The sequence below is a fragment of the Phoxinus phoxinus genome (genome assembly GCF_949152265.1).
Source record: "Phoxinus phoxinus genome assembly, chromosome: 13".
Lineage (NCBI taxonomy): Eukaryota > Metazoa > Chordata > Actinopteri > Cypriniformes > Leuciscidae > Phoxinus > Phoxinus phoxinus.
The window spans coordinates 26519135-26543619 of NC_136888.1; the positions used below are offsets into that span (position 1 = coordinate 26519135).

The following is a 24485-nucleotide window of genomic DNA, read 5'->3' on the forward strand; positions in this document are numbered from 1 at the left end:
CCTACAGTAGCCTACAAAATGTTACTTTTTCACGTTAAAATACTTTAATCCTCGTTTTCTGTTAAAATATATCAATAAGTAATTGTACAGTTGTTATGATGATTACAAATCAAGTCGAGAAAAATAAAAATACTGAGAGCAAAACATGAAGTATCTAAATGTAAATATGCAAGTGTATAAAAATATAAAGATTCTACAAACAATAAACAGGATAACAGGATACAAACAGTAACAGGATAAACAATACAATGTTCAGAATAGAAACACTGAACATTAGACTTTCGAGGCTGATGTTAGACTGGACGTTTATTAGAAATCGAATATGTATTATTAATATGTATAGGCCTACTACCCCGAGAGTGTGTTATATTTGCATAATAGTGGGCTTTCCTACTTTTTTTAATACAATCCCACACGATCGGTCGCAGTAAATTGCTTTGTCTGCCGTGTCATTAGTGAAATGACTATTTGTCACATTTGCACCGAGAAAATCAGTATCATTACGCTGGCAAAACCATGAATAATGAGTTTCAAGAAATTGTATTCATTGCTGAGGAGCATTTGTATCGTGGTGATCTGACACACGCATGCGCAGTGCAGCCCAGTGACAGCGAGCAGCCTCCTCAAGAGCCCAGCAGAATTCAGACAGCAGCAGTCAGTCTCCCCAGTTCCTGTTTCCGCCACGACTCGTCAAGCATCCCTTTCATTAAAACATACGCGCTGTGGAGATACAAGTAACCGGTGCCAAATCAAGGTAAGTGTGTCGCCGTTATATACGACCGCATTACGTTAAGGAAAACGGCGTTTTTCTCGCCGGCGAGTTCGCTCCATCCCGGCCTGTTGCTAGCTGCCTCGACTGCTGAACGGGAAAAATAACGGTCAGGTTTGCAGCTCGAGCGCATTGTGTTTTCGCGCCGTGATACCGAAGTATGCTCTGGCCAGACTGTCATTTTGTAGCCATTACGAGCACGGACACAATGAATTATGTGTTTATGTACTAGGGAAAGGTGAAAACGATTGCGAATGATTGTTGTGCCAAATATAGGAAGCCTACTTTCAGCGAATCCACACCATATAGCGGAAACGAATCCACCACACTAATATATCGTTACCTGACTAAATTATTAAATCAATTTAATGGTTTGTATCAGGGCTGTTGAAGTGGTGCAGTGTAAATGTCCGGTACGTTAGCCAGACATTTAGCAGAAGACACCACAGCAGCAGGAGTGGGTCCATGTTTATGTGGGTAGAAAGGAGAAAGGCAAGTTAACGTGAAGCCACTGCAGAAATCGTAGTGTTTACTTTTAGACCCCTAGGAAGAAGGCAGCGTGTTACTGAGGACTGCAGATGCTGTTTAAATAAATAGTTAACAACAAAAAATAAAATTTAATTTACTTAAGTGTTGTTCATTATATGACCCCCCCCCTCCCTGATGGAACTAAAAAGCAGAAATTTTGAAGAATGTAGTTTCCGTCAAAAGACTGTGAATGGGGACTGAAGATGTCAAACCTCAAAATTTGAATAAATGTGTCATATAGGTAGTCTACATGACTAAATTTTTGTGTTGATAGCAATTGTGTGAGGAACAGAATTACATTATTTTCCATAAATCTTAACATCCGTCTTAGTAGTGTTCATGAGAGTACATGAAGAAAATGGAAATATTTGTAAATAAGCGATTTGTTTGATTGGTTTATATATTTTCAATGAAGCGATTGCGCAACAATAACAAAAATAAATATTAATTTATTAATATGATCACTACAAAATCTTGTGTGGATTACTTGTGTGAATGTGAGTATATGATTATATTGAGTATATTGATAGCATTAATATATTTCTCTGCCTGTTATTACAACAATGCAAACCACTTATTATGATGATGATGATTGTTTTTCCTAACACAGTTCCCACAAGTCATTTTACTATTCTTCATAGCTTTAAGGTAATGTTTCTAAACGGCATTGGGATCCGAATTTGAGAAAGTGAGCTGTCTACCTAGACAGCATATTTACATCATAGGCATCTCCTCCAGTGCTCTTCCTTACTTAATCTACTATCACACCCATTAGACACACCACAGGATGGGCACCATTAATTATCATCATATAACAATTTGGCTTCACTCTTTTAAGGCTACTCTGTGGTTTTTATCTACCGTCATGTCTTCTGCTGTTTTAATCGATGCTCAGAAAACATTTGCCTCACTTAAGAGCCTTGTAAAATCAATGTGTTCTACAGATGTTCTGCCCAGTCCCTGCTTTTCCTAGCATACACCGATAACAAGCTTTCATAGTAAAGTGTGTTATTACATCTACAGTACTTGGACTCGTGTGCAATCTCTCAACATTCATACATCTTTAATAGTGTTTTTGCATTGAGGCAGCTTATTTCGCTTGACTTGGAATTAATGATATAATTAAATCTGCTGTGATAATTAATACCTTCACAAGCTTAGGTTTCTGGTTAGAGATGATGAGATGTTTCTCCTCCAAAGTCAGATGGTCCTCATCAAAAAATTAAACTGCTTTCTAAATCTGTCTTGTATCAATTGATTTGCATTGCATTTGGCCTTAGATCAGATCAGCAGAACACGAAATTATGAGCATTTCATTTCATACAAATATGTAAATATCATAGCTTATAGCTATACTATAATACCAGGTTTCAGTCTAGCACTTTTCGATTGTTTAAAGAAATAAACTATAAAAATATGATTAGTTAAGCAACCATAAAAGTTGGTTATCTGGTTTTAAATCAAAAATATTGACTGAATACATACATCCTGACTATATTAGATTACACCAACCACAGCAATTTTATGGGTCAGGTAGCAGTCACTCATTTAACATTAAAGTCAGACAAACTGAGAGGATGAATTCGACACTACTCTGCTATGTTTACTTGCCAGGGTTCTTAGAGCTGCCTTGGCCAACGGCAGTCCCTGTAACTTCCCTAAGGGAAGCTTCATTTAGCCAGGGGACTTTTTCTGGGAATTGCTTTTTTTAAATCCACAAACAGAGTAGTCGCTACTACTTACTTGTTTAAAATGATAAGCCATAGTTGAGGTTGATGGATGATAGACAAACATTTGGAGTTCCTGCGTGACATCCTATAAAAACTGCAAAAGGCCAGATGTTAACGATCTGTCCCTCGCGGATGTGACGTTGCCACTTCCTGTGGAGTTTTTTCTTATCTGCGACAAATCGACTAATACAATTTTGTCCGATTAAGCCTCTTCTTGTCGATTAACGTTTAGTCTACTATTTGGGGGCAGGCCTACCTTTTCACATGTTCAAATTTAGATGAAAACATTTGGCAGTTATAAAGTTCATATGTCAGTGTGTGATGTGGCCTTATCTTGCTGAAGTGAAGTTTATCTCTACTCCAGTATTTTAAAACCTTTACATTCATGTACGTTTTTAGTAGCGTGTGATCATGTCTCTTGTTGAAAGTTTGCTTTTAATCTCAGTTCTCTTCGATCAATCACAACTCTCACAAATGAACCATAAATATGCATTTAGCCTATTTGTCATAGGCCCCTGGAGTCTTATTGCAGTCTTTGCTCCATGAATGTTTTGCACTGACTCACTCTGCTCACACAATTATGGTCGTGAAACATTAACTTGAAAACCTAATATGTGGTTATGGGATTTCCATAATGTGTAGTTTCACCTTCCAACCTGATCCCAAGCTACCTTTGCACATATAGGTTTTGTTTTGTGTTACTTAAATGAATGACAGTTATGCAGTGACTGCACATGTCGCAATAGTCACATGATCATGTAACAGGACAATTTGCCTAGTGGAAATCATCTGCATGCATGTCTGTCTTGTCACATTTGTCATATTTGAGTAATGAACTGAGAAATCTAATAATGCCCTAAATAGATAATTGTCTCCTGGGATGAATTATGAAGAAGAATTATTAACCCAGGGAAAGACGGTTCTGGTTTATGCTTGTTTTATTGAGATTGAATGGAGAAGTAATAGAGTGCAGGGCTTTGCTACTTTTTTAAACATACATTCGCCCCATGCTGTGAAGTGAAGGTCAGGTTGGGGGCTGTAATAAAGCTCAAAATCACGGATCAAACTGGAGTGAAGGGAATCTCATTCCCCTCCCCCGCTCCCCTTGCTCATCTCTTCTATTCTGCCAATATCAGGTGACTACTCTTGGCTGAGTTTCCATAGCAATGTGGGCAGTGGGCAGGGATAAAGAGGTTCTGATCAGTTTTAATGATAGTGTAGTTTGCCTCTCTGAGCAGGAGATGGAAAATCTCTCCCAATAGGTTTTGATTGGAACGGCAGAGAGGTGTGGGATTGGGCGGCAGGGACTAGCATGTACAAGTGCAGGTGTGTGTGTTTGCATGAGTTGGATGAAGAAGCAAGTAGCTGCGGTGGGGTGGGATAATCACATGGATGAGATCTTTGGCAGGGATCCTAATGGCAGACCATGTAGCTTTCCACAAGATGAACATTTGCACTCACTCTTTCCCAATTCTAGTTCTGCGGCAGTGGGCTGCAAGGAAGAGCGTTCCAGCCATTGTCTTTACTATCTCTTTCTCAGGACAAGGGAGACTGTGAGTCATTCTTCAGAGCCCTTTGGAGATTGTAAAAGTGTGTGTGCATGCTTGTGCATTTGTGTGTGTTTTGCTGGTAGGTTCTTAGCTGACTGCTTTTGGGCCCATCAGACATGACAGTGGCCAACGACAGGAGCTGTTTCATCGGCTATAAATACCACACTGTAATGTGGAGCATCGCTCTGGCAGCTGCAGGGGAACTGCTCTGCCTTTGCCCACACACAAGGAGAGGAAGGGTCAGGATTACACCGACCACAGACCTTGTTTGACCCCTGTAGAAAAATGATGTTTTTGCATAAACGTATGGTCTGAATGATTAAATGGGTATATTTGCCCTGAAGCTGTGCATCTGCAGTAGCATAGTCAATGATTACCTACTGCAGGGCTTCATTTAAACCAAGGGGAATTTGTTGCAAGACAGCTTTTCTCCCAAAGTCTTTCATGCCCTTGCCATTGCAGATAGATGAACATGAGCGATTGTGCCAAATGCACTTCTGCAAAGGCAGTTGGTAGACTCTCTCAGACCATAGCGTGAATAGTCCTCAATAAACTGAACTCAGACCCTTGTTTAGTTGATAACCCAGAGGCACGCAGTTTGCACAATAAGTTTGTCCTCTGCTTAAGCTACATGCAGACAATGAGGCCACAGTTACTTTAATTAAGAAAAAGGGGGAAAACTAGCAACAGAAATAGACTTTGTCTCAGAAGCCAGGTTCTTTTTCAGCAGGTCCTCGCTCTGTGACTGTCAGAATTACAAGAGAATGTAATGTATTTGGTTTTTGCTATCATTTACCCTACTACTTCATCTGTGCCAGCAAACACACCTTGTCCCACCAGAGTTATGTCCTACCCAACTTCGACACACCCTCTGGCACACACTCCATAATAGAGGTCAGGTAAATTTGTGTTTCGCAGATGTACTTTTCACGAGTTCACACTTACATTTAATTAAATAGAGTAAAGGTTATGCGTATTTGGCGTGCTTTCCGAGGGGAGGGCTCTGAGCTTGCAACCCAGAGTACTGCCCCATCCCAGGTTGGGATAGGAATAGTTAGAATTGAGGAGAGATGCTGGAAACTGTCATAGAATGGAGGTATGTCTGCTGTATACCTCCTGATGCTAATTGAGTTGATTATCTGAACGTGCTCCTCCCAAACTTTGTTAATAAAACATAATTTCTGTTAGGCTATCTCATCCAAATCTGACACGTCCGTTTTTTTCTCACACAGCCTCAGTAAAATGTGTGGTCTTCTGAGGACCTTAAACTTTGTGGTCCTCTGAGAAATCTTTCTGGAAAGAAATGTCTGTGGAACTATTTTTTTTTTCCCACAACGATTCTCATTTACTTTGAAGTAAAACTAAATATCCTCTCACTCCACTACCTACTGCACCTTCATTATGGATTTAGATATTTTGCCAACTTTCTGGCAAACGAAACAGCTGTTGGCTCAAGTAGCCTACCTTTTTTCAACAAACAAAAAAATTCAGTAATGCATGCACCTTCTATAGTGAGTAGAGATATCATTACCATTCAAATCAATCATCTGCTATTTATTGTAACTCAAATGTTGTTTGGAAAACAAATCCGGTCAAAAAATTGTGATTTACTGTACCCCTCTGTTTTTTAACACCTTGCTTTCTATCTAAATAGGCTTTAGGCTAAAAAAAAAAACAGGGGACTTATGTCTGAGGTAAGGATGATGGAAGCATTTTTTAGGCATCCAGTCCTGTAGTCTGCATTGCTCAGCACTGACCTGAGTGAGACTGCTGTCTCAGCTCAACTGGAGCATGCTCAATGGCATCCCTAATGCCTCGTGGAATGCTAACGGCTTCTCTGGGACAATTAAGCATCTCTGCAGTACTCACAGCGATGGATGGAGATCCGCATAAAAAGCAACAGAGGTAGGATCAGAGGGCAGATAGAATGTTTATTAAAACGTTATTAAACAAACCCAATTTGCAGAGTGAGGGCATCTCATCCACTAAATGCTACCACCCATGAGTCATCAGGTTGAGATGGGTCAAGCTGAAGCATGGCTATGGCAGATGATTGTCAGAGCTGGACTGTATGGCAGGGTTGTTATCCCTTTAATGCACAAATCAGGGGTGGGGGATTGTCATAAGAGGATTGAAGGGGTTTGGCATGGTTGGATTTCACCTTTAACAGTTTCAAACATACAGACTCTCAGAGTACATTATACAGTCGATCAGTTGCAGGAGACATGGTGGGTAATGCACAGAACCTTCACTTTAGCTTAAATCAGCACTTGCTTCCTTACAGTCACTTGGTTTATATGCCATCCTGGCTCAGAATATCTGCTTGTCCCATTCTGTCTCCTGCCATTGGGGTGTGAAGAAAAGAAGATGGTCCAAACCTCACAGGACACATATGTATTAAGTGTGCTTTTGTAAGTCCCAGTCTACCCCCTCTCTCTTGCTGTCTCTTTCTCTCTTCCTCTTTCTGTCATTTCTGCCCTCTGAAAATTGCTTCCCCACTCAGCTGAAACCAAAATGTACTATGGAATATTTTAGGGAATGTCTGATAAGATCTTTCCAGACCCTCCTGTTTGAACCTTAGCACTTGGAGCACTAGTAAAATATTTGCTTCTCTCCATTGCTATTTACATAGGGTGAATTGAACACGAAGTTGTTACTTGTTGTTGGTTTTGAGTGCGAATCTCGGCTATACCTTTTGGCTAGAAGCCCAGCTGCCCCTCACCCACTAAGTAGAGTTGTTAGCCAGGGGGTTCGGCTCAGGTGGGCTCTGCCGCCTACACAGAACAAAAACTGCAGAAAACCGCAACTGGGTTTGAGCCAGAAAGCTAACTCAGGTTGTCATTGAAAGCTTCAATTTGAAAGTTTTCATACTGCTATACGTCACATGCATCAGCTTGCATGTCAACATGCTACTTGCAGTTTTGTCCCATATGCATCAGTTATTCCTTACAAACTATTGCAAGGCAAGGCCATGTAACCGCTGGCCAAGTGCTATGATCACAGTGTTTATCAGCTGCCGGTGGATTTTAGTAGCGTAGCACAGGGTAGAGGATGAGTCGAATGCTAATTTGGTACAGAGCCAGAGGAGTAAACCTCATGTGACACTGATGATAGAGAGACAGCGGAGATATGTCACATTCTGGGTTCTGTCCTTTTCTTCACTTCCATCATTTTTGAGCATAGCATAGAAAAAGTACAGCCCGGCAGACTCTTTTTCTTTTCCCTTACCGTGCAGCAGAGCATGTGAGCGGAGTGGGAGCGAGCGGGGAGCGCGAGCGGGCCGATCTTGGACAGAGCGCAGAGCGTCATTTTTAAAAGGAAGGAGCGTCACCCTATTTCCCGCTCCAATTTCGCTCTGCTCACACCACGAGCCCAACACGATCTCATGAAAGCGCGTATCTATACCACTACAGGGGCATAAAATTTAGTAGTGACGCTAGGGATGTGTCCCTACCAATATCCAGTATCCCAGCAATAATTTAGATCAAAACTTAAAATATATTTATATATTGATGTCCCCGTCCCCACCAATTTCAAAATCAAACCTACGCCACTTACCACGAATGTTATTTCTCGTACTATTTATACAGCAAAAATGCTCATATGCACGCAAAAAATATTTTTGGCGTATAAATGGCACGAGAAATAACATTCGTCGTATAGATACGCACTTTCATGAGATCGGGCTGATGAGTCTGAAGCATGCTCAGTCAAGCCTGACCCAGGATCATCGCATGAGTCTGAAGCCTCAGACATTGTCCAAACTTGTGTTCTTGAAGGTGAACTCAAAAGAACTGTAGATAAGTTCTTCTATGATAACACATTTTGTTTTGTTTTTTGACAGCATAAGCCAATTGTAAATTGTAAAAAGCGCAAAAGTTCAGTTATAAGAATTTTGTCCTAATAGTTAATTTACTTTTAAAACTTTGATGTAGGCCTATAGCCTGTATATTTTTATTTATATAGGCTAATTAGGCCAATTGATTCGTTTAATTTTACAGCAGTTGTTTTGCACAATTGATATTAGCCAATTTATATTTTAATCGTGCGCACTGCGCAAAAGTTCAGATATCAAAATGTTGGCCTAATAGTTCATTTACTTTTAAAACGTTTAGGCCTATGTAGCCTATATTTTTTTATATTTTTGTTTATATAATTTTTATTTATAATATTAGGCCCATTTATTCGTTCAATTTTACAGCAGTTTGTGTGTAAAATGGATATAAGCCAGTTTAAATTTTAATCATGTGCGTTGCGTTGCGTGCATTTCAGTTATCAAAATTCTGGCCTAATAGTTAATTTTACTTATATATATATTTTTGTTTATATCATTTTTATTAATATTAATAGGCCCATGTATATGTTTCATTTTACAGGACTTTTTTTGTTGTTGTAGGCTATTTTCCTTCTTTCATAGGCTAGGCCTAATTTGTAATTTAAAAATAAAACATTTCTATTTGGAAAATGTTGTTGTTGGTCTTTAGTTCTTTGGGAGGTAAGGCTGTGGTCTAAGCTAAAAGTGAAATACATCACAAACTGTTTGGTTAAAGTGCCCTTTCTTTAACTTCCCGTTTACTCTTTTCATCTCTCTGTTGCAATGTCTATTTCCTTCCGTCCTTCTTTCATTCACTTTGAAATCGACTGTTTGTGGAGCGGTATCTTTGAGCCAGGTTATCGACTTCAGTTTAGACACCATGGAGTAGCATTAGCCTGTGCCAGCGAGAGGAGTGTAAGGCAGAGAAGATCCTGTTCGGAGAGATAATCTGATCAGTGGATTTGTCGACTTAATTTTGCGCTAATCCTCATAGTGTTGTGGCAAGCCCTTTTGTGTTGAAAAGGCACAGGTTGCCTTAATTGGGATCAAGAGTGGGATTGCCGCTCATGCCAATTACAACATACTTTGGTTTCACATGCAGAATACGTTATAAGATTTAGTGGACATTGATTTTACTGTATTTGTTCAGCAAGACTCTTTATTTAGCATGTGTGTAAGTGTACATTGATATATGATGATGCAAAATTGTATAGCTGGGTATAGCCTATGCCCTTAATGCATTTGTTAAACTGCATTTGTTAAACTGAAACCTTTTCTGGGTAGTCAAGAGATTTGACTGGCAAGAGGAATACTGACAACAAAATGGAAAAGAAGATTAATCTGTTTAGATTACAAACACATTATTGAGCAAGGCAGTGTGTGTGTGTGTGTGTGTGTGTGTGTGTGTGTGTGTGTGTGTGTGTGTGTGTGTGTGTGTGTGTGTGTGTGTGTGTGTGTGTGTGTGTGAAGATTTAAACTGTTTTTTCAAGAATTGTTTAATTTAAGCCACAAATTTAATTTTCCCTTATAAATATGCCCTATGTATTTTATAATGTCTGTTCAAAGTTTCCTTTACAAAACACATTAATTAAATTTTTAATTTGCAACAGTACATTCAAATTACGCAGTAAGCTATAATTTAACTCCATGACAGCTATAAATTCATAAACATGTTTGCTGGAAAACAATGGCATACTGTGATGGGTTGATAATTATAGTTATCAATCCATTCTAACTGATTCTTACAAGATGAACAGAAATAATAGAAAACCAAACATTTACATTTGCAAGGCACAAAAACACATATGATAAATGGCACCTGCCAGATTTGCCTCCTGGCCAACCTTATCGCTCAACCTTGAACACATTGTTGAAAGATATGTTGTAAAGAAGTGCATGAGGACTTTGGTCAATGTTCAGTCTCATAACAATGAGATCATAAAACAGGACTGAAAAGAACAGAGGAAGGAACTCAGTGAAGTGATTGGGATCAAGCATTAAAATCTTGATTAGGGCTGGGCGATCACAACATTTTTTTCCATATCAGGCATACGGTATCAATATTTATCACAATGTTCATTTACCTACCATTATTTGGGAAGGAAATATTTTCCACATATTTGTTAGACCTTGAGAATAAATGTAAACATGACATGTAATCTTGTTTGTTCACAATTTAACTCCACAGAGTAGCTACCCGTGAAATGCATTAGATTTGTTTTCAATTCTTTTTTGAATAGTATTCATGATTTAATGCAAATTTATATAAACGTTTAACAATTTAATAAATATTTTAAAATGTAATCAAATTAAAATATAACAATTAACTTACTTTTTTTAAAATAAGATGCAGAACAAAAGTAAAACATTTAAACATGGATGAAAAAATATCTTGGTTGTATCAGTGCTTTAAGTGGGCCGGTACGCGCCGGTACTCAGTACCGCCACTTCCAAATATAGCTCTTAAGCGTACCGCCACCTCTCCGTGCGCCCAGAACGTGCTTTTAGCGTACCGGTACTCTCATTTGCACATCTGTTTTAATCCTTTGGCTGCGCTGCCACTTTTCAGAGCGCCCTTCACAATGCACGCTTCCTAATTCGTCCCACCAAGAGCAGAGACTACAATACCCATACACCCTTGAGTTTTACCAGTGAAAAGCGCATGCGTCGCTTTTGCCGTTGTCATGTCAACAACTCAACGTGGTCCGGAGAGGGTGTGTGAAACGCGCAACCATATATATAGTAATATAAACACATAATAGCTGCAGTGATCGGTTAAAATACAATGAACACTTAATATGCTCTCCTGGCTTCAGACTAGTAGTAAAAGAACAAGGTCAGAATCAGAGGACTCGCTGGCTGACACCCCACCAAGCCAGAATGATATCGCTGCAGGTCAGACGCAAGCTAATGAAAGCAGCACTTGTGCCGCGGACGACGGCATTTGTGGCGACGCGGACGAGATTGACACCACGTCTACCCATGACAACAGCCGCGTTAGCGAGGATGCGTGGCCAGAATGTTGGTCCCAAGCACAAGTCCGGTATTTCTCCACAAATTACAAGTGGCTGATGAGCAGAAATAAAAAGTTGGGTTGTAGTGTGTGTAGTCAAGTTTGTGCTCGCGTGGACATGCAGCAAGGGCAGAGAGTGTCACAGGAGTGGAGTGGGTGCTTAATCTCGTCTTTTGGAAGGGACAAGGCTGCACAACAAAACTCACTACGAAAGAAAATAAAAGAGCACAAAGACTCAATTTATCACAAGAAAGCAGTTGAAATAAAAGAGAAGGCAACACAAAATACAATGCAAAAACACATTGAAGATATGAGAAAGGCTGACTACGCTTCAACTTGCAATGTGTTTAGAACAGCTTATAAGATTGGCAAGCATGGGCGTCCCTTTACAGACATGCCAATAGATGTCCAGTTGCAAGTCTTAAATGGTGTCAAGATGGGCAGAGTTTTGCACTCGAATAACTCATGTGCAAATATACTGGATCATATTGCAGCTGAAATGAAAAAGAAGGTAGTCAATGACATAGTGATGAATGAAAGAAAATTGTGTGTGCTCATTGATGAATCCACTACAATAAGTGGAAAGTCTGTGCTTGTCGTGTGCCTGCGGTCAGCTATTTCCAGTGAAAATCCAGACACAATATTTTTTGAACTGATTGAGCTGCAGGGGACCACAGCAAAGGACATCACTGAAGCACTGTTAGGATGTCTTCATAATAATGGCTTTGACCCTCACTACCTACAGGAACATTTGTTGGCATTTGCTTGTGATGGAGCCTCAGTGATGCTTGGGAGGAAAGCAGGAGTTGCTGCGCAGCTTTGTTCCAAATTCCCTTACCTGTTTGTCTGGCATTGTTCCAATCACAGACTGGAACTGGCAGTTTGTGATGTTTTGAAGGAGGTAGGAGGAATCAACCACTTTAAAATATTTTTAGATCAGCTTTACTCCCTCTACCATGCATCCCCAAAAAACCAAAGGGAGTTAACCGAGAGTGCTCACAATGTTGGACAACGTCTCCTTGTGATAGGCCGTGTTTTATCAGTGCGTTGGGTTGCTTCGAGTGAGAGAACAGTGAAAGCAGTATGGGAGAACTACCAAGCTCTGCAGGTACACTTTACAAGTGCTGCTGCTGATTCCAACAGGGACTCGAGAGAGAGAGCAAAATACAAAGGACTCAATGATGTTCTCACTACTGTTTCTTTTGTGGTCAATCTTGGCATCATGTATGACGCTCTCACAGAACTCAGTGACCTCTCAAGAATGCTCCAGAGACGGGACATGACTTTGGATCAAGCCGACAGGCAGCTGGACCGACAAATCCGGGTGTTTGAGTCAATGGTATCCACACCTGGTCCCTACACACAAACTGCCATTGAAGCTGAAAAGAAGAAAATCTTCAGAAATGTATGCCTGCATGAAAATCAGAGAGTTATAAAAATCAACCATGGGCAATTTTTCCGTAGCCTGGCTGAAAATGTTAAGTGCAGGATGACTCCAACAACTTCCTCACATGTCAGTAGAACCTCATCTGAAAAGACAGATAGTCACCTCCTCTCAGACATCAAGGTCCTCCAGTCTGACTCCTGGCCTGCATCTCTAGATATTCAATATGGGGATGCAGCGGTCAGACGTTTATGTCAGAGATTCAGAGTTGGGGAGAGGGAAAGTGTCCTAGGATTTAGGGAGTATAAAGACCTCAAAGCTTCCAAGACACCAGAAGCCCTGAAGCCTCTCCTAAAAGCTGTACACACCATTGCAGTATCAACAAGTGAATGCGAGCGAGCTTTCAGCTCAATGAATGATACTTTGACAGATAAAAGAAACTCTCTCGACATCAAAAGGCTTTCAAATCTGATCTTTCTGAAATGCAACGGACCACCCTTGGATCAGTTTAATGCACAAACATATGTGCAGACATGGCTGGCACTAGGGAGGAGAAGTGCAGCATCCACAAACTGCGAAGCCCAAAGTGAAAGGAAAGTGGAGCCCAAAACATGCTGGAGCCTTTTCTAGGTAAAATGATTTGTACAGTATTTCTCATTTTTTATTTTGTGTACTGTGATAGTATTTTGCTGAATCTGCTTTTTTATATTTTTCAGGGGTAAAGAAATGAACCATCTTCAAGACTCATGTTTATGTCCTGTTCTATGGTTACTATGTTATATAATTTATTTTATGTATATTTTGTTCAAATTTTTTTCAATAACCTTTTGCACATTTTATTTATGTTCAGTAGCTCTTTTTACAGTAGCTCTTTCTAAGGGTATTTTTTCAATACCCTTTTGCACATTTTATTTATGTTCAGTAGCTCTTTCTAGCTCAAGCAAATCCACAAACTAATAAAAGGATATATTATTTTGTATAAGGTCGTCTGTTGACTTCTTTATAAAAAAAAACCCATTCAATATAATTGTTGTTACCCTTAGGGGAGGAGGGGAGTCAGCAAAAAAAAAAAAAAAAAAAAAGAGTACCGGCACCTCTTTTGGGCCACTTAAAGCACTGGGTTGTATGATATTCCATATAAATAATAATAATAATATTATTATTACTTTGAGAAGTACATAGACTACAGTAGTGATATATTTCTTGAAGTTGAACTTGACTTTTATTTTGACGGTTTGTCGTGAAAATCTTTCAGTTTTAGTTTCAGTGTGTATTTGACGGTAGTTTATCTCAAATGAAATGGTGAAAAGCTGGTGAAGTGACTCTTAAATCAGCTCTGGAGATGAAGTTCATGTGTTCATGATCTCAGGGGTGTGCGATATCACGATTTTTGATTGTGGATGAATAAAATGTCTCCACGATCTGCTTTTGAAGAAATATAGTAAGCTAGTATTGTGTTACAGTGCATTCTATCAGTTGCAGTTCTGGCATCTCTGTCTCAACATACTGTACAACGTGATGTATACACATCACAGGTTAATGCAGAGGTACGGGACACTGCAATTCAGTGTCCAGTGTGTCTAATTCAGTGTCCAATTGCAATTGTGAATTGCAGTGTCCCGTACCTCTGCTTTAACCTGTGATGTGTGTACGTCGCGTTGCACTTGTACAGTATGTTGAGTTCATTATTTACATGTGCTTTAAAGCCTTTCCGGTTAAACATTTCATTCGCACTGCGCTGTTCTAACGTGCACTTTTCTGAGCGCATAGCGCACACCCGAAGCGCAAGAACTAAAAGCCTCTCAAACAGCGCCTGGTTACTGGACTAAGTTATCTTTAGCGTCTCATTGCGCTAATACTGTCAAATACACACAAGGTTTACATTGGTTATGTCTAAAGTGAAAGCAAATATTTAGAGAAAATCTGGTGCATGTGTCATATTCGTGTATATTAGATGCGTCGCGTGCCGATCTTAAAGCGACTGTAACTTACCGGTAATAGTAAACATGCTGCCCCTTGTCCTTAAAGGGATAGTTCACCATTTTTTTTTTTTAATTCTCTCATTATAGACTCACTCTAATGTTCCAAACCTGTATTAATTTCTTTATTGTGCTGAGCACAAAAGAAGATATTTTCAGTTTGCTGGTCAAACAATTAAACAGTTGCTGGTCCCCATTGACTTCCATAGGAGAAACAACTATACACTGGGGACCAGCAACTGTTTGGTTACCCACATTCTTCAAAATAACTTTTATTTTCAACAGAAGAAAGAAAGAAAGAAGAAAGAAACTTTTTCAGGTTTAAAACAACTTGAGAGAGTAATTTTTTTCAGACTTTTTCATTTTTGGGGGAACTAGGCTATCTCTTTAATATTTACAAAACACAAAGAGAAAATCACTCACTGACTGAGAACTTTAATAGTAGCTTTAATAAGAATCAATGTATAATTAATGCAGTGAAGTCTATGTAGTCTAAGTCTATGTTTTAATTTCATATTTGTTCATTTAAAGCTAGGGTCGGTAATGTTGGAGAGCTAGCCAGATTTGAAAGTGGCACCTCTTCTAAGCTCCGCCCCCTCCTGTCAGTGCTCCGTCCAAAGCTACGCCCCCCCACAAACATGAACTCGCATCCACATTTGGAGTCAGCTGCATGTACCTACCAGTGATGCGCGGGTTGATCCAAAATGAGCGGGTGCATGCGGTTACCCGCGGTTACGAGTCATCCAAAAATATTTTTAATGATATTTGGGTCGCGGTCGGTTGGGTCGTTTACCTTTGTAATTTATATAGTACTAGACACAATGTTCTATGAAATACATAGGTCTACACTTTATTGGCTGAATGCGCGAGGATGACGCACGAGCAGTCTGCAGATGAAAGTGGGAAATCCTTATTTACCTTTTGAATGTTGAGCGCGTTATTAACTTTTGAATAAAAGCTGACGCGGGACAAAATGCCCGATTTCCCAACGCGTTGAACTGAGCAATGCCATTGTGCCATTTTAATAGGCTACTTTTAAACGCATATAGGTCAGTAATGTCAGTTTTATGTAGCCTATTTTCTGAGAGGGGGCGGGGGGGATTTTTGTTGGGAAAGTCATGGGAGAGACGCACACGTCGATTAGACTGGATAAACACATGCAGCATCTTAATTGTTAAGAAAATGAAACGAAATAAATGAATAAATCAAGCCTTTATTACAAAACACTAGGCTATATCATACAGCATTCTGAAAAATGCGCACCCTTAGTTCCTCCGTCTATGGCCCATGACGCGATGAGCATTTACTATAGCTACTTTAAAAAACGTGGGTCAGGAAGCGGGTCAGGTACAATATTTTCTTTCTTTTTTTTTGCGGTCCGAGTTGCGGGCGGGTTAGTTGTTTATACATTGACCCACGCATCACTGCTGTGCACGCAGTGGTGCTCGGGCACGAGACATGAAGGCATCTGATTGGTTCTTTACATTCGCACCGAATGGCAGTGATTGGTCAGAGTTTTTACTGTCCTACAGCTGCTACAGAGGTCAGATTTTTTTCATTCCTTTTTCTGAACACATAATGTATTGACTATTATCAGAATGGAAGGACCATTTCACCCAGTATAAAAAAAAAGTTTCTGAACAGGATTACCTACCCTAGCTTTAATTACTTTCTTCAATGCTACTGCTAAATACACCTACTGTATCTGAAAAAATAAAGCATTGTTTATTTCATTTGTATATTAAGTTGTGTAATCTGTATCTTTTTTTTTTATTAACAAAGAAAATAATGACAAAGATTTTTATTTTCACCACTTTGGCCTAAATGTCTGCCATTCTTTTTATTTTAGGCTATATTTTGTTAACCAAGGCTTTGTTTTTAAAATAGAGGCATTAGTTTGGCTGTTATGCTCAGTCACTTGCAAAATAGTAAAACCACCTTGAAATGGAATCGTGATTAAAAAAAAACGTGAAACAAGATTTTCCTGAAAAAACGGTGATATGATATTTTTGCCATATCGCCCACCTCTACTGTGAGCATCACGTGTGAGTTTGTGTATCAGACAAAACCGCACCATTCATTCACACAGAGACACGCAGAAATCACTTATTAGTTAGTGACATGCACTGACTGGCTGTGTTCGCATTTATTTCTGCTGTGTGATACTGCTATATTAATAGTAAAAATATCCAGAGCTTATCATCGTTATCGACTTTTTATTGTGATCTTGATATGACACCTAATTTTGATAATTTGTCAAATGTGACTGAATGAATGCCCATAAATGACGCAGACAGCAGTACTGTATGGGGTCTGTTTTGTTGAGGACCTGGCACTGGATGAGCTGCCCTTTTTAGTGCTCCACTGACATCCATGCTAATCAGCGTGCCTAGTGACACACTCTGCATCACTGCATGCTTGAGTTTGGTGCGAATGGATGTTTCGGTGCTTCAGTGATTTGCACGGTTTATTGGTGTGATCAGAGCGTCTTTTGTGAGCATTAACAGTCGCGCATAAACAGGCTTTTCGGCATTGGGAAATAGAATTTCAGGGCAGTTGAAATGCCCTTGGGACGCAATCACAGAGGCGCCTCCGCAAAAGCTTCTTAACGCCTGTGGCCTACCGCACGGCACTACAACATTTATTTGAAATCACTCAACATTATTCATTAGCAGCCTCCTCTGTGGTTTGCATGTTGCATTTATTCGCTTACATTTTACCGTGCATGCTAGCTGGAAACCTGGGGTGACATATACAGTGTTCTAGCAGGAGGCAGCTTGTGAGAGAGGTATCATTTGTCTGAATGAATCACCTCACCTCATCTCCTCCTCTCATGACACACACCCAGCCATTTTTACAGCGCAGTGTAATTGGCCACTCTGTTTCCCATCTGTTGCTTGCTTGCATTCCTTGTCATATTCCCTCTGCTGTCCTGCCCACCCTCGGAACCAGCGGCACAAGGGAGTTTTGTGTTTTTGCCAACAAGTGACAACAGAAGCAAGATCAAATAGAATTCATAAAAGTCGATAAACAAACATCCGCCTGCCGTTTCATTATCTCTCTGTCTCCTCTCCGTGAGCTGGAGGTGTGGGTGCCATTTATTTCCTCAGAAGAAGGCCTCTCCACTCCTGATGAGAACTTTTCCATTTCACATTCTTGCCCTCGGCAATGGATCAGAGTGTCAGAGTTACTTGCGTCTCCGAACTCCTCCACGATTCATCACTCTGTTTTTCGTTTGTCTTTTTTCCTCCAGACAAAGAGTTGTGGTCCATTACATATGTGCCTTGGAGAATTTTTTTCTTTAGTTCCAATACGGAACCAAAGTTTTTTTTTTTTGGTTTACTTTCCATTAGTTAAGGTTCGACTTTAGAATAGAGGGTATACTATGCATTGACGTCACTTTCCTGCTGGACTGATGGCAAAAGAGCCTGCTGCATGACTGGATTTAATAGGGGAAACTGCAGAAACGCAAGTAAAACAAACGATTATCAGTTTAAACTAAAGGTTGGACTTGATAATAGTGTTCCTTACAACTTACCAAAGATCTAGTGTCCAATGGATATGGACATTATATATATTGTTATATTATTATAATTATATATATATTGCTATATTAGTATATATATTATGTCCTTTATATAAATACAATATAGATAGGTCTAAAGCCAGGTGATCACTTATATCAATGTTTTATATATATATATATATATATATATATATATATATATGTATATGTCGCCCAGCTCTAAAACTTCAACCTAACAATTGTGTCAGTTTATTTAAAAACATCCAATTACGCAGAATATAAGATGGTAAATATTTAATTGATAAGTGGTCGATGAAATTGATGAATGGTACAATATATAAGATCAATTAAAAATGGCTGGAATTATGAGTGGCTTGTTACCTTGCACAGTAGTGCATTTTTTTGTGTTGTTTCAAATGTTCTTTGCAGTGCCAATTTGAGCATGGCTCAAGCCAAGACAAAAGCATATTGTCTTTGATTCATTGTCTTACAGGCGTTGTGTCGGAAGAACTCCTACACATGCTATAGAGCACAGAGGACTCTTTCACTCTATTCTCAGTGTACAGTCATGTCAAATTCCTGAGTCTTAGTTTAATCTTTAAGCTCTTCATTTTAAATTTAGTTTTCAAGCTATGGTCTTGGAAAATGTAAAGATGTCAATGTGCCATAATTTCTCTGAAAGCCTCAGTGGAGTGATGTTGACTAGTGAATGCATGATAAAATTGCAGATGACAGGTTTGTTTATTCACAGTGCAGTCAGGAAAACAGGAAAAATTATGCCTTGATCTGAAGGGCTGGAACATTTTGACACCTTTTAAAATTGCATGTTTCTATGCTGTTTCTGGAAGGGTTTGAAAAATAGATGGGTCAGTTATTTAGTTCGATATGGTTTGATGACTGTGTCGCATCGCATATATAACTCGCACCAACATTAGGGGTTGGCGATATACCGGTAGTCACGATTAACAGGTAGAGATTCTGGACTATCGTTTCTTCCGTGGTTAAGCTCGATATCGTTGCGGGGAGCTGCGGCGCGTTTTGGACGGTGAGAGCGGCATGGAGAGTTGAAGTCAGGTCAACTTTATGGTAATGATGAGCTATGATGCGGTTCAACGGCAACCAATCGAAGTATTCCGCTTAAGAGGATTCCAAAGAACGCAGTCCTATAAACTTTGATTCCGACCACATTAGTTCCCAAGCAAAATGGAGAAGAGGTTGATAGTGTGAATTTGTTAAGAAGGCGCGCAACACTTAAAGGCAACAATTTCACAATAGAATGCTTAGCAGATTAGCACTTAACCATGAACACAAAAGCCACACCACACAAATGGCTTTTAATTGGTTTATTTCGTTACTATAATTGTTAAGTTCTTTCCATCGATCAATTTCTAACTTTCACATTTAAAAGATTCCATGAGGTTAACTTATACCCTACTTGGTCAATCTGCACAAATAACGATCAACTTGCTTGTTTGGTTTGCGGCCCCTTAATAATAAAAAAAAGACCAAGCATTCGATCTACGTCTGAGAGCATCAGAGCGTCTTTACGGCGTTGTTGGCAGGGCGGCGAGAGCGAATTTTGCTGCTCTCACCGGCGGCGCTGTGAACGCACAGTTATTTAAAAAAAAAAGTTGACTTGAGACTTTTAAGTAAATAATTTAAAAAAGAAATAAAGTTTAAAACAAAATTGAGAATTATTAATTATTACTTTTGAATGGTATTAAAGATTGAGAGTAAAAAAATTTGACAGAGACTTGTAAATATGTCAGAATGGTGTTTTATCTAAAGAATGGGCTACTTTTATGACTCAGACATGTGATTGTTTATTTAACAATTTTTTAAAGTAGTCGAGCGTTGCCTCATTTTACTAAAGATATCCTGAGAGACGACTGCTTTACGCCTGAATGAACCTCGTCAAAACCAGTAATGATCCTTCAAGGCCCTTCTGTCTGTAAGCTCATTCTGTCGTTCTGTCTGACCAGTCTTGTCCAACTGCCTTCAAATCAATATGACCATCTCAAAATCGCTTTGAGTCCTTGCCCAGAATCTAGTGACAACCATCTGTCAGACAGATTCTCCCAAACACACAGGAACACACCCTCAAATCTGTCTCAATGGTATTACCAATTGTTGGTTTGCTTGAGTCTTTCTTGAACACTGAATATGCCTAGTTCTCCGCCAGATCAATTACATTTCAACACACTCAGTAATTTGGTGCAGAATGGCGAGGGCTTAATGATGCTGAAACTCATCACCCTTGTGAAGAAATGTCGGGAGTGTAGAGGGGAGTGCAAGGATGTGCAAGAACCATCGGGCCTGACACAGTGAGCTTCTGCGGGTTCAGGTCTGCCATGTTCAGCCTCTGCTTGCTCTGAGGTCTGCTGTTGTAAAACATGAATTTCAGACCATTAGAGAAATCTGGACTAACTATCTGTGAGAAGGGCTTCCAACACCATATATTTTCACTCAAGAATATCTGTAAGGAATTTACTGTCTGGTTTCATGAGGCTATTTATTTGTTTATTTTTAAAGAGGCAGCATTCTCAAGGTTTATCTAGGCATGGTTTTTTGCATTTTGGTTCTGTTATCAAATGGAATATAAATTTGCTTGTTATGCAAATTATTTTGTCTGTGTGGTTGAAAGCCTTTTGGGTTCATGCCAGTGATGTCATTTATTGAACAGATCATTGATCTCTTTATTCAAAAACTGGATTATCTGTTCCTTAAGTTATTATATGAAAGATGTTTCTTCTATCAGAAAACTGGTGAGTGTATTTTGTAGTTGTGGGGCCTCATGCTTACAGAAGTCAACTAAGCATTCTTTTGTTAATTTCTCCTTAATTATATAATTAGAAATGTGTGGTGTTGTGTACTTCAAGCACTAAGAGGCTGATAAAAGCCATTATCAGACATCAGCCGATTGAGTGCTGCTAATCAAAAGAGGGCAGAAAATCGTGTCTGACTGCAACTCAAACTGTGTGTGTAGAAAATGTTTCTTGTGTAGAATTTAGGGCTGTCAAAGTTTATGCGAGAACGCATTACTCCCTTTAATGCAGTACAAAACAATTGTGCTGTTAAAGGTACAATATGTAAGAATTTTGTAATAAAATCACTTGCACAGTGTGATATATACTGCAGTTGTGTACTTACAATATCCCAAAAGTCTCCAAAGATTTTTTTATTTTAGAGAAGTTTCCAATTTTTAAATAATGGCCCGTCCCGGAAAAAAATGTTGCCTGTCAATGACGCAATATCCGTGCTATCCTCGGTTTCCGTTCATACTGCCATAGCCATGACGTAACCATGGCGACAGACGTGGACAACTGCGTAGTTCGTAACGTTCAGCGGCACGCTGTTCTTATTTCGTTCAAACATTATGGACCATATTTTGACTTTGGGACAAAAAAAGGAGAACTAAAATGAGGCTCAATATCAGCGTGGCATTTTCGAGATGCCGAGAGCTGATCGCGTTGTTGTGCACGTTAATGTCACAAGCTTAAAATCAGAATAGATTTTTTGACATGCGCACACTGCACAAATATAGTTTCCAGCTGTTTGCACATAATAACTGTTCGCCGAATCCGCCATTTTTGTCCGACAAAGCAGTCAGGAGAGTTAACTTAGATTAACGTTGGAGGATTTGAACTTGAAAAACGGAGTGTACTGACGTCTTTCCGTGGTTAAAACAACATTCCTTCTTATGTTCATGTTTATTTGATGCTATAAATGAACTAGAAGGAAGAGATGATCGGTTCACGAGCAGCTTTAACTGAGGCTATACAGCGATCTGTCAGACACATTAAAGAGCCACAAAACGGTATTTATTGTTTACATTTCTTGACAAAATTGGCAAATTTGAAAGTTGAGACTTTTTCATATCAAAAGTAACCTGTTCTGTCCTGTCTGTCAGCGCGTTGTCAGTGTCCTCTCTGCTCCGCAGTGTATTTTTCACTGTGTGAGAACATGATGTGGCGTGAGAGCGGCGTATCTTGTTGGACATAACATCAGTTTACAGGGGGCGGGTCTTTAACGGTCAATTTCAATAAACATATGAACCGTTGTGCCGTGCTGCTTATATTTATCACGCAGTAAAAATGAAAACGTAAACATGGCCCATGCCTGTAATGTATATCGAAATATCGGAAATGTGTTTAAAAATCATATTGAATTATTGTCCAGCCCTAGAATAACATTATAACTTTCAACACACTCAAATGCTGTTTAGTATGATAGTGAAAACAATTACATATTGTAGCATTAACGCAGGTTCTGTTTGACACTATGAATAGTGGCGCTTTTCCACTGCATGGTACAGCTCGGTACGGTTCGACACGGCGCGGAACGGTTCGGCTCGCTTCGCTTTTCCACTGCGTGGTACGACTCGACTCGGTACGGCACGGTTCGGTTCGCTTTAGCACGGTTGCTTTTCCACTGCAGTTAGTACCGCTTCAAAGTGGGTGGGACTGATCGTTAATAGTTGTAGGTCCGGTGGTAGCCGTGTGCGGCTAAGAGCTGTGCTACTTCCGCTCCTCGGCAACCAACGAGAGGAATGTCTGCACCTCGTCCACTGACCACGATTCAGCCAATTCTTGTTTGATTTTTTTTTACTTTTTTGTCAAGTAAATACTCTAAAAACAGGTGCTACTGCGTTGGCTGTTGTCTGGCTATTTAAATCTAGCGGGTTTAGTGTCTCGTGTCGCAAATACAATGACGCTGAAGTGACGATTCTGTCTGACCAATCAGTGATCTGCAGTGTTTTCACGTCACATTATAGTATCGGTACGGTACGCTTGGAACCTCAACAGAGGTGGTACCATTTAAAGCGAGCCGAAGCGAGCCGTACCGTACCGTACCATGCAGTGGAAATGCGCCATAAGTGAGCCGTACCGAACCGAGCCGTACCGTACCATGCAGTGGAAAAGCGCCAAAGCGTGCCGTGTCGTGCCGTACCGAACCGTACCGTACCATGCAGTGGAAAAGCGCCATAAGTTGTAGGCTAGTTCAAGTTATTTGTATAGCCCGACTCCCATCCAGTGATCTCAAAAAGCTTTGTGCTTTGTTACTTGAAAGTCATGGCTTTAAAATTCTCTCCATTTATCACAAAATTCAAACAATACATGTCTTATGTGCTGTCTTAAATGTGGCGTGGCAGATCGCTGTAGCCACCTGAGTTCAAGAAAAACATATTTTTTATGTGTAGTTAGGACATTACTAACTGCAATTAGTGTGAACGTCAACTCTAAAGGTCCTTCAAACGGATTTCCTTTGTTTGTTTTTTTATTTTAGTTATTTTTTATTTTTTATGTACAAATGTTAACATTGACCATGCATTATCGGTATCAAACTGCATTTAAAAAAAAAATTGACATGTGTGTCGAATCCCCCAACAAAAGCGGTTTAACAGCCAGCTTTAACACAAGATGAATATGGAACAAATTTGTGGACATGGCCTGAGGAGTAACCACATTTAGCTAAGTTTATTCTTTAACACCCTTCCCCACAGCTTTCTTTCCTCTTGTCACCCTGCTTTTCAGCCCTTGGGGCAACTACCAGTGCTGTTTTTTTGACGAAACGCTCATCAGCATATCGTTAAAACCGACTGCAGAGGTCTACTTCAAATACGAACATCACTTAACATAATGTTCACATGCCCTACTAGCTACTGTATGCATCCAGGAACTGGAGAATAAACATTTGAGCATGTGCATGTGAGTGTATGCGTGTGTCCATGCATACATATTCTGGTGTTCTAAATTTACTCTATCAGCAGCTTTATTAAAATGCAGTTAGTCTCACAATTAAAGAAGTGAAGTGTAAGGGTATATGTGTGTCCATGCATGTTGTATACATGTAGCTTTGTGCTCTAGCTTAGTTTAGGGCTCTATACTGTTCGCTTTCCCATAATTATTACATTCAAAACCGTCATTCACACTGGCGTTTTGCATATCCAGATTATCATGTTATTATTATGCAAAAGACCCCAACCTCCATGTTTTAACTCTTGATCTGCACTGCCTGCAGTGTTCTAGGTGACGGCACAGCACCTTCTCACACATTGCCTGTAGTTTGAGAGGAAATTTATGCCCTGTTTAAAATGTTGCACACTTGCGCTATTCAGTATTTGCTTCACAGCCATTAAACATTCATTTGCAAGTCTTAAGATTTTTCTCTTTTAAAAACCCATTAAATCAC

General features: G+C 39.7%; 2 protein-coding genes across 2 annotated transcripts in view; both read left to right on the forward strand.

Annotated features, from left to right (window-relative positions):
• Window positions 1-546: 546 nt before the first annotated feature.
• fut8a (fucosyltransferase 8a (alpha (1,6) fucosyltransferase)) overlaps window positions 547-24485 on the forward strand; it is a 93419-nt gene continuing 69480 nt past the window's right edge. Inside the window, exon 1 of the mRNA XM_079633674.1 lies at window positions 547-754. The gene's annotated coding sequence lies outside the window, so the exon portion shown is untranslated. The remainder of the gene's footprint in view (window positions 755-24485) is intronic.
• LOC307008892 (E3 SUMO-protein ligase KIAA1586-like) lies at window positions 11190-13418 on the forward strand (the record flags this gene model as incomplete). Its single annotated transcript, XM_079632167.1, has 1 exon — window positions 11190-13418. One exon carries the CDS (start codon window positions 11190-11192, stop codon window positions 13416-13418), a length of 2229 nt encoding a protein of 742 aa, XP_079488293.1.